This window comes from Plasmodium malariae, assembly GCF_900090045.1.
Source record: "Plasmodium malariae genome assembly, chromosome: 10".
Classification (NCBI taxonomy): Eukaryota; Apicomplexa; class Aconoidasida; order Haemosporida; family Plasmodiidae; genus Plasmodium; species Plasmodium malariae.
In genome coordinates, this window is record NC_041784.1 from 1339394 (window position 1) to 1351077 (window position 11684).

General features: G+C 29.1%; 1 protein-coding gene across 1 annotated transcript; it reads right to left on the minus strand.

Moving 5' to 3' along the window:
- PmUG01_10037900 (conserved Plasmodium protein, unknown function) lies at window positions 1–6682 on the minus strand (the record flags this gene model as incomplete). Its single annotated transcript, XM_029005579.1, has 2 exons — window positions 1–4756; window positions 4848–6682. The coding sequence occupies 2 exons, from the start codon at window positions 6680–6682 to the stop codon at window positions 1–3; spliced, it is 6591 nt and encodes a 2196-aa protein (XP_028862153.1).
- Window positions 6683–11684: the final 5002 nt, after the last annotated feature.

Sequence of the window (11684 nt, forward strand, 5' to 3'; positions counted from 1 at the left end):
CTAATCCTTTTGAATATCTTCTACATTCTTGCATACATTGAACACTTTTGATTTAGGTTTCATTAAAAAGGGAGGTTTAACCTTGGGAATATTTGCTATGTCATTGGTTTCTTTAAATAAATTTTTTTTTATCAAATTGCCTACAATTTTGGAGGGAACTTTTGGTATAATTTTTACTAGAGATTTTTCTGTTAACTTCTTTGCACTAGATTCAACAACGTTTTCTAAAGAGACTTTACTCAATAACTTATTTGATGTAGACTCTTGCTTCTCCTTCTCCTCCTTCTCTTTTTTTTTGGAATTTATCACGTTTAACGAACCTTCCGATTGCGAACTTATATTTTTAGAAAGTATTATTGCCTCATCATGAGAAGTGGCATCATCTATGATTCCATCTTCCCTTTTTTCCTTATGATTATCATGTTTCTCCTCATCAGAGGCATTAGCATTTTTAATATTATTACAATTTCTGTTTCCTTTATTATCTGACTCCTCTTCTATTGATACAGTACGGTTGCCACTACTTTCTTTACTTGCCACTTTTTTAAGAGGAAATTCTTTTAATGTTGATAAGTTTTTCATGTTATGTAATTGTTTTATGAAAAAATTTTTTTTTATAAAAGCCTTTTTCTCCTGCATATTTTTAATGTTCTTCATTTTAAGTTTTGGAAGAGTTTTCATGTTGGTTGCTTTGTTTCCATGAGAGGTAGTATTTTGCTTATCTTGTTTAAGGGGGTCTTTTTCTTCTACATTTCCCTCTAATTGTTCGTCATTCTTTTCGTGGACTTCTTCCTTTCCATTCCCTTCTTTAGCTCCTTCATTATTCCCATTATTTGGTACTTTAATTTCTGCCTTATCCTCCTTTGATGCCGCTTCCTTTTCTGCTACTTCCTTTTCTGTCTTCTCCTCTCCCCTATGCCCATTCGCAAAAGATTCCTTTTTGATTAACCGGCCCTTTTTAGGATGACTTTTTATTTCCTTCAAATTTATAGCTCCATCTTTGGGTTCATGAGTTTCTACTCCCTTGTCAATTTCGACAATTTGCTCCTTTTTGTTCGTACCTTCATCAAAACCAGACTCTCTACTTTTTGTTATAACCCCATTTGGCAATTTATGAATGATTACTTCTTTTCCTATCATCTTAGACTGTTCTTTACCCTGTTTCACTTCTAATAAGCTTGACAACTTATTCACGTCAAATGAGGAATCCTTTTCTTCCGTTTTTGCATCCAATGTTAAATTGGACAACTTCATACTTAATTCTTCCGGATTGGAGGGCTGCTTTACTGTTTTCTTGTTATTATGAATGTCACTACTACTGTAATAATGGGAGGAACTCACATCGTTATCTTCCTCCTTTTTGGTTTCTTCCTCGTCAGATGATCCAAACTGCTTTTTTCCATCGCTTTCCTTTTTATATTTCTCCATCATATTTATTTTAAAATTATTTTTCATAAAAAGTAATGATGAAGTTCCTCTTTTGAGACTTATTTTTTTTCCGTGCAAAATGCTGACTTTTCCGTTTGTTCTCTTAGAGATGGCTTTTTCAGTTTTTTCCTTTTCCATTTGTTGTTCCCGTATGTTGTCTTCATTTTTAGGAGTTTCTATATGGGATGCGTTGTGTTCACCTTTATGTAACAGTTTTTGTACAATATTTCTCTCATGGGAATCTTTCAAATTTGTATTAGATACTAATGAATGTTCAGGCTTATCCAAAATTTTTCCTATATTTCTCCTTACTGCATTTTCTATAAATCCTCTTTCATTTGGGATGTTTTCTAATTTTTGAGCAATTTTCATACTACTTTGAATTTTTACTGGTCTTACTGATTTCATGGGGGGGACTTTCTTCTGTGCCATGAGCACTGCTTTGTCTTGTCCATCTGAGCACGCGCCTTTCCCTGCATCTCCGTCTTCTGCTTCTACACTTGGTTCTACACTTGGTTCTACACCTGCTTCTACACTTGGTTCTATACCTGCTTTTACACCAGCTTCTACACCTGCTTTTACACTTGGTTCTACACTTGGTTCTACACTTGGTTCTACACCTGCTTCTACACTTGGTTCTACACCTGCTTCTACACTTGGTTCTATACCTGCTTTTACACCAGCTTCTACACTTGGTTCTACACTTGGTTCTACACTTGGTTCTACACCTGCTTCTACACTTGGTTCTACACCTGCTTCTACACTTGGTTCTATACCTGCTTTTACACCAGCTTCTACACTTGGTTCTACACTTGGTTCTACACCTGCTTCTCCACCCCCCCTCTTCTCCTTCCTCTCGTCGTCCTTTTTAAAAGATACACTTTTTTTAATAGACAATTTTTCTCCTGCTTTTTTTATGCATCCCTTCTTTATTTCTTCCTTTTTCTGATGGTATTTATCTCTACTTTGTATGTCTTCATATGTGTGTCCATCCTCTTGTTGTATTTCCAAATTGTTAGTACTTGGATTATTAGAATAGTATTTTCCTATCTTTTCATTTTGTTGTAAGCATGAATTCATTTTTAACGGAGCACTGTTAAAACTCTCTTTGTTATTCTTTAAAATCATTTTTTTTATGTCAATTTTTGGTGAAAAAGCTTTTTTTAAAAAATTATTCAAATTTAGGTTCTTCTGTTCCTTGGATTTGTCGCTTTTGTTTATAAAACTTTTCGACAAAATGTTGTTCTTATTCGTGCTCCTGTTTGTACCATTATTCATATTGTTATTTATAGCATCATTTATACCATTATTCATACCATTTTTTATGCCATTATTTATACCGCTATTTATAGCATCATTTATACCATTATTCATACCATTATTCATACCATTATTCATACCATTATTCATACCATTATTCATACCATTATTCATACCATTATTCATACCATTATTCATACCATTATTCATACCATTATTCATACCATTATTCATACCATTATTCATACCATTATTCATACCATTATTCATACCATTATTCATACCATTATTCATACCATTATTCATACCATTATTCATACCATTATTCATACCATTATTCATACCATTATTCATACCATTATTCATACCATTATTCATACCATTATTCATACCATTATTTGCGTTTTCCTCTTCTTCCTTTAATTTATTTTCCTCACTTGTGGTTGTCCTCTCCGTGCTACTACTGCTGATCTTTTTTACTATCTGCAAAGCCTTTTTTTGCATCATCATCATTTTATTAATTTTTAATGGTATATTCTTACTAAGTACAATGATGGACTTCTTTTCAACAAATTTTTGATCATTGCAATTTTCTTTTTCCTCCTTATATAGTAATTCTGTTCGTCCTTTTAAATTTACCCTATCTAGCATTACATTTTTCTTCATAATAGTAGTAATATCACCACATGCACCATTTGTATCCAAGTAACTATCTTCTTTGTTGGCTTCCCTTGTTATATTGAACATTTGAAATTTTACATTTCCTATAGCATTGTCAGAACTCTTCATTCTTTTAGTTTCATTACTTCGTTTATTTTCCCCTTCTACCTTTGTGATTTGACTTCCACTCATCTGAGCATTCATATTTTTAAGTGGAAAACCATTTAAATCAATTTTATTTTGCTTAAAAAATTGATTATCTAACAACACCCCTACTTCTAATATAGTCTTTACATGTTGTTGTTCACTTGAGGGGGGGGCATCATTCTTAGTGAAAGAATGTAGTTCCTTTTCTTTTTCTTCTTTCGTCAACACTTCCTCATCATCAATTTTTTCGCATACGTTTAGCATACGTTTTTCTATTTTTTGTTTAGGAGATAATTCCATCGAATTTCCTTTTTCTTTACCATCATTTAGTTCCTTCACATGTAAATCTTTTATTTGTAAGTTTTGAAAATGGTTCTTTTGCTCAATCAAGTGAAGGTCATTTTGCCCTATATTATTCTCCCCTTCTTGGGAATTCTGATAATCAGATTTTAAGGCATTACCATAATCGGCATTATTCCCACTATCACTGCTACCTCCAGGGTATTCAATATTCGAACCATTAGGTGCAGATGAGCAGCTACTTTTCCTTGTCAAGGTTTTCTTTGCTAAAGAGCAATTCTCCTTATTTCCTTGATTAGTTCCCTTATTTATTACTTTACTTTTATTTATCATTTTATCTCCTTCCTTACGATTCATATTGTATTCTGTTTTCCCGTTCGACCAAGCAAATTTTGGAATTTTGTCCCCTGATAGTGTAGCTAGTCTGTCGTTTTTTCCATCATCACGGGAAAGATAACTACAACTACCACTACTTCCTCCTCTGCTGTCGATTATGTCTCTACTACTTTCACCTCTTCTACCGCTGCACATGTACCCATCTTTTGCTCCTCCATTAACGCATCTCTCATGCGAAGCATTAGAATCCTTTTTATTCCCCTCATGTTTTAAACTACTATCATGCAGTAATTTGTGATAATTGGTTTTCATATTATGTACAAACTTAAATTCTTTAGATGGGCTTAAAAAATTTTTTTTAGCAGTACTATTCGAAAAATTTTCTTCATCTCTATTTGGCATTCCATTCATTGTCTTTACTACCCTTCCATAACTAAGAGAGGATTTATTTGCTTCATTATTATGTAATTTCGTTTTTGACACAGATGAGAATAAGCTACTTTTCGAGGGTGATATATATCCCTTTGTATAAGACTCCTTATCGACTAAATTTTTTTCATCAGGATTTATTTTTTTTATTTCTTTATTTACTGCACTCTTACTATTAAAACTTGTTATGGAGCTACTAATATCTGCAGAGCTTACTGAAGGGATAATTTTTTTTTCTTTTTTTTTTTTTTTTTTGTTCATTAGATAATAAATTGTCCATATTCAACAGAGAAACTTTTTTTCCCTCTTCTGTTTGTGTTTTCATTTTTTCCATATTTTTATTTTTAAGTGGTGCATTTTTCATATTCCTTGATACTCCTAACAGTTCTTTTTTGTACTCCTCCTTTGATCCTTTTATCAGTTTGTATTTGTTTTTCACGCCGTTGTATATGTGCTGTTCCCTTTGAGCCATTTTATCGCCATAAATCTTCTTATCCACATAGGCCTCTTCACCCGTGTGAGCCGCTTTACCATCATTAGTCAATTCACCTGGATGAGCTGCTTCATCCACATGAGCAATTTTTTTTGGTGTGTCTTCCTTTTCCCTTGTAGAAAGCATTTTCAAATGATCAGCATATTTTTTGCTATTTTTTTCTTTTATTCTTGTAAAATATTCAATATCATCTACATCACTTTCGCTTAAGACCGTTTCGTCATATACACTTTTGGTGCTACGCCTTTTAGCGGCACCACTTGCATTACTGTTTAATTTGTTTTCATAATTGTATATACTTGACCCCTTTTTTTTTTTATACTCCTTTATATTTTCCTTCAGTATGTATGTATTATTAATGAATTCATTTTCACAGAGAGATACCTTTTTTTTTTCCATTTTTTTTTTTTTTTTATTATCCACCATCTCCATTGTCACTTCCCCCGCAGCCACATCCTGCACTGCCGCTTCTTCATCTACATGACTATTACACGTCGATCTACTTGTCCTTCCTTTTTTACTTTTCCTGAGGAGAATATTAGTATGAAGGATTTCATTTCTCATAAGTAGTTTTGTCGGAGCATTCTTTGTTCTAATATGCTTAAACAAAGCATTAAAGTATAGTTTATTCTTTTCATAATTCACACACACCTTTAAAGGACAGTTTGTACTTGTCAGCATATTATTGCTTCTGCTCAAATTAACAATATGACTATTCCTTTTATTTATACTATCACTATTATTTATTGTAGGTAATTTGGTTAGCACCTTTTGCGCTTTATGCAAATTTTTCATTGATTTTTTAATTTCGTAAAATTTTTTTATTAGCTTTTTGGATAAATTTACATTGTTTAGCTTATTTTCTGCATATTCACTACTTTTTTTTGCAATCTTCTTTTTTTTTTTTTGAATAATTTTATTTTTTATGCGAACAAAGGGGGGTACCATTTTGTTATTCACACATACACTGCTGTTCATAATTTTTTCTTTCACATTTGGATTGGTGTTCATAATTTTTTCTTTTTCTCGTACTCTGTTTGTGTGCTCAACTTGAGGTCTGACCGTCCCAGGGGTGCATTTATTATGTGTACCATGCGCATCGCGCATATTACGTTCATATGTCCTACTTTTTTCTCTTTTCCTTTTTAAATATGCAACTTCGTTCAAGTGATCATCACACGAAGCACCTGAGGAATGAGCATTATTTATTTTTCTTACTTGTCCAAGGAATTGTACGCTCTCTACATTTTTGAGTTTGTCTATAATGTCATTTATACATGAACTATTATTATGGGTAGTATCTACAATTTCGTGTAAGGAATTATTTAAAGAATTTTGTTCAAAATAGTTTTTTACCATTTCTTCATTATTATGAGTTTTAACTTTTTTTATATGTCCTTTAACTTTTAAACGAAATTTTTCCTTCTTTTTAAATTCTGTAACTAACTGCTTTTCATTTTGTATAATTTCTTTCATATTTTTCATTAATGCTATATTTTCCTTTAGATTTTCTTTTTTACATCCTATACCTTCTTCAATATCATCATCGTTTAAGGTTATTACTGTAACCAAATCGTAAAGTTGGTCGTCCTTCCCCTTTACTAGACCTTTTATCTTTGCCGCACTCATATTTGAACAGGAATCACCAGGATTGTTCTACTGGTATAAGTAGTTCTACTGGTATGTGTAGTTCTACTGGTATGAGTATTTCTACCGGTATGAGTAGTTCTACTGGTGTGAGTAGTTCTACCGGTATGAGTAGTTCTACCGGTATGAGTAGTTCTACCGGTATGAGTAGTTCTACTGGTAAGAGTAACTCCACTAGTAAGAGGTGTTCTACTGGTCAATTTCGTTTTACTGCCACACCTGTTTCTGTTGCAATGTTTATGTAAATGTATTTCATGTAATAAATGCCTAATTCGCTGTTACGTTCCGTATTAGGCTTCTTTAGACCACATCAGGGGAGTTTCAACATGCCCATGCAAGTGTATCCATGTATGTACATACATATATGCCAAATATTTTGGTAAAATATCTTCCGTTTAATTGTTCTTTTTTCGTGTATCATTATTTTTTTTTTTTTTTTTTTCCGTAATATATTATATATTAAACAACTATTCCTTTTTCTACTCTTTTAATGATATAAATTTCTACATAGTAAAAGCATAAAAAAAAAATTTAATTTTTTTAATTTTTTTTTTATTTAAGGAGGATTATTCTGCGAAGAATTTTTCTCTTTTTTCTCTTTCAATTTTTTCCTTCTCAGCGTGGTGGGAATATTTTTCCTAAAAATAGCGAAAAAAATGCGGAAAAAAATAATGAAAAAAATAGGGATAAATGTGTACGTGACTATATTGCTAAAAATTCCAAAAAACCTATTTAACAAATTTCCTTATATAGATTTGTAAGTAAAAAAGAGAGAAGCGAAATAACGAAACATTCAAATATCATTTATTGTGTAATTTACCGAGATCTGTGCTTATTCGGAGGACTCTTAAATTTGGTTCTTTGTTCAACTAAATTATGCTCATGTATATATTCTAGGCTCTATTAAGCAATTAAATGAAAAAAAATGACAAGCCGAGTACGTAAAAAATTCGTTTTTTCTTTTTGCTACCATAAATATACATAGAGGAAAAAAAGCACGCAAAATGAAAAGAGCAAATAAATATGTATAAATATAAGAAATACACAAATGAATATATAAATATACGGATTATTAAATATATAAATTAAAAAAATAAATAAATAAATAAATAAATAAATCGAAGTACAAGCTCGAATTTATAGGCTTAAATAAAAGCGACAACAAATTTAACCAGGCAGAGGTTACACACAAAAATTTTGAAAAATTAATGTACCAAAAAATATCTTTTTTGCAACAGATCAAAAGCGTTGTAAGTTGCAAATAGCGGGTAAGCAAAAAAAAAAAAAAAAAAAAAAAAGTAAAATAAAATAACATAAAATAAAACAAAACAAAATAAAACAAAACAAAATAAAACAAAAAAAACATATATATATAAAATAAATGAACTGAATTAAATAAATGAAATAAACGGATAAAACAAAAAAAAAAATAAGTAAAAATATGACTCATTCATATAAATATAGGGGAAAAATTATGACTAAGCCATATAAATTTAAGCAAATAATTATGACTTGGTTATATATATTTAAGGAAAAATGATGACCCAGTTATATAAATTGAAGGAAAAAATTATGACCCAGTCATACATTTTTAAGGGAAAAATCACGATTTTATAATGCAAATTTAAAAGAAGAAAAAAAAAGGAATATATCTGCTTCCATTTGTACACAAATTTGAGAAAAAAAATGCCGTAACACAATTGCATAAATGTAAGGAAAAATATTATAACATTATAATACAGAGCTATAGGGGGAAATTATATCTATTGATAAATATTATTTCCTTCGTAATTTCTCCATTTTTTAACTACTTTTCTAAGGAATCTTCTTGAATAAATGTACTCCATCTTTTTTTGTTGTTACGTTTGATGTGATATTACGTAATTCGCAAGAAGTAGGATGTATCATAAATATGATTACTTAAATGGTGTGTTCTTAAATTTTCATTCCAATTTTAAAAATTCTCTGTTTATAAAGTTAAAATTATTTTCTTCTATTATGGAAAAATATATACTTACATATTATACTCAATAAAATATCAGAACAAATTTTTAAACAATGGGAAAAAAAACAACAAAAAAAAAAAAAAACATGTACATGTAAATATATACACCAGTATAATGTACAAGGACTTACGGAAATCACTCTTTGCAGCTTAACGTACATGACAGATTCACATAGCGGTTTGCTTCGAAATGGTGATGTGTTAACAAAACGAATAAACAACATGTTCCATTTATTTGAAGCGGTTGTATATTTTTACATTTACGTAAAATTTATTCATCATTATAGCTTATATGTTCTTATTAAAAGAAAAAAAATAATAAATGAAAACAAAACAACATTATTTTAATTGGGGGAATAGATTTGCTTCTACGAGGAAGGAGTATTACAATTTAAAAAAAAAAAATGGATTGTCCAAAGACATGAAAATTTTTTTTCTTTTTTTTTTTTTTTTTGCTCTTTTTTCGTTCTTTTTTCGTCCTTTTTTCCTTTTCTTTACTATTTTAACTCACCGCCGTTTTGTGTGTTGCAAAATGTAACCCGTTTAATTCTCATAAATGGACTAAAATACAAATAATCAGATACGGTTAACTTTCTCGTAAATGTTCACGTTTTAAAATTAAATGTTGAAAGGAACGCGTAACATTAAAATGTTAAGAATAATTTAAATATGTTATTTATCATATCACAAGACTTTTATATAAATTTTTTTTTTTTCTTTTTTTTTTTTTAAAGAATGGAAATTTGGGTGAGAATTTCTGCACCCCTAGGAGACTCCTTTATATCTATTACATGGGAGTTCATAAGGAATAAAAAAAAAAAAAAATTTAATATCTTCAGTTATAATAAATTTGAAAAAGAAGTAAAAGTAAGAGAGTCACACGTTACTTAAAATGATATTTATGTCTTAATTATATCACAATAAAATTACCACATATCTATGTTATGCTTAGCACGTTTATATTACGCAGACAAGTTAACCTTTCCATCATTCTATTATGTACGTGCAATGCAGCTATTTCGTTATATTTACATATATATATATACATATATATATATATACATATATATATATATACATATATATATATATACATATATATATATATACATATATATATACATACATGCATTTCTGCACTTTTGCAGCGTTTTACTTCAATTCACTTTGCACACAAATGAAGGGTGTTTTTTCTTTATTTTCTCTTATTTTTCTATATTCTATCATATTTTATTTTTTTGTTCAGACCATACCCATAATAACTGTGGTATCCCTGGAATAAATGTTCTTCCCAATATAACATAAACAAGCATATCCCTTCTTTTTTAAAACAATAATTTTCAAATTTATAAATATGTTTACCCATGTTATGAAGGTACTAATTTTGTTATAAAATATAACCTGTTCATAATTTTATAAAAAAGGAAAAATCTCTAATTGATATGATACATTTTTAAAGAGAATATTTAAAACATGTTACATTAAGCCAACTTTTTTTTTCACAAAAAAAATAAGCATGCGTTTATATGATGACAAAAGTTTCATGTTTGCAGAAAAAATGAAGGGAAAAGAGAAAAAACTAAAAATAAAAATGATACATAAAAGTATATATGTAATATGTGATATTGAAAGAAGAAAAATTAATTCGCTATATAAAAAAAAAAAAAAAATTATGTACATTATTGTATTAAATAAAACAAAAATGTATTTTACATTCTCACAGTTTTATAATATATTATTTAACCGCTTCTTCTTGAGCATATTTGTATACATATATTTCTACATACATAATATGATAATATAATATACCAAGCTTCATAACAAAAAAAGGAGAACGTCAAGATGTATTTTATACATATGCATGTACCAAAATATATATGATGGCACACCCCTCAATTCCCCTTACTGTAGAATACATTTTCATTAAGGCTATAAAAATGTAAACAGCTTCTTATAAAGATGATACGTAGGTACAATTCAACAATTTGGTACATAAATTTTAAAACTTCTTATTAATAAGGTCAGGAATAATTATAATGTACAATTTGTTCATTAAATAAAACGTTCAGCAAAACTTCTTAAAAAAAGCTGTTATATTGTTGAATTGTTTTTCACGCACTTTATGACTAGTGCATGTATACCATCATAGGGGGATGTATTAACTTCTATTCATATTAGGAGCACTACATAAATATATATACATACATGTATACATACATACATACATACGTACATACATACGTACATACATACGTACGTACATACATACACAAGTACATATATACATACTACATACATACACAAGTACATATATACATACTACATACATACTCAAGTACTTATATACATACGTACATGTATACATACGTATATATAAACTTATATATACCTGTTCACGTACATCCGTATATTGCATTAATGAGGATATAGCCCTACGCTAATAAAACTATACACAATATGCACATAAAGAATGCAGTATATTGTTATGTACATGTGCAGTAAATCATAGTATAATTTATTTTGGGTCATTTTTTTGCCATTTTGTTAGATTAATTTTTCCCTTTTTTTTTTTTTTTTCATTTTATTAAGATTCTAATTGAAAGTAAATTCACATGAACAAAATTTTGGAAAGATTAAATTCTCAACATATTACATTTTTTATGCTGTTTTTAATTAATTTAATGTTTGGGGAAAACGCATTATTATTAATATAACATTCATATATAAAATAATATAATGGAATATTACATAATATAATACTATAATAATACACCTTTATATATATATATAACTACGTAAGCAACTGTTAAACCATTTTTCAAGTTCTTGTGAACAGTTTAGAGAGCCACATATATTTAATTAAAATATACATTATTATATATACTCATATGTTTGGTATAACACGTTTGCAAAGAAACAAAAGCAGAAAAATAAATTTTAAAAAAAATATTAAGTTTGGTACTATAAAAATAAAAAAAA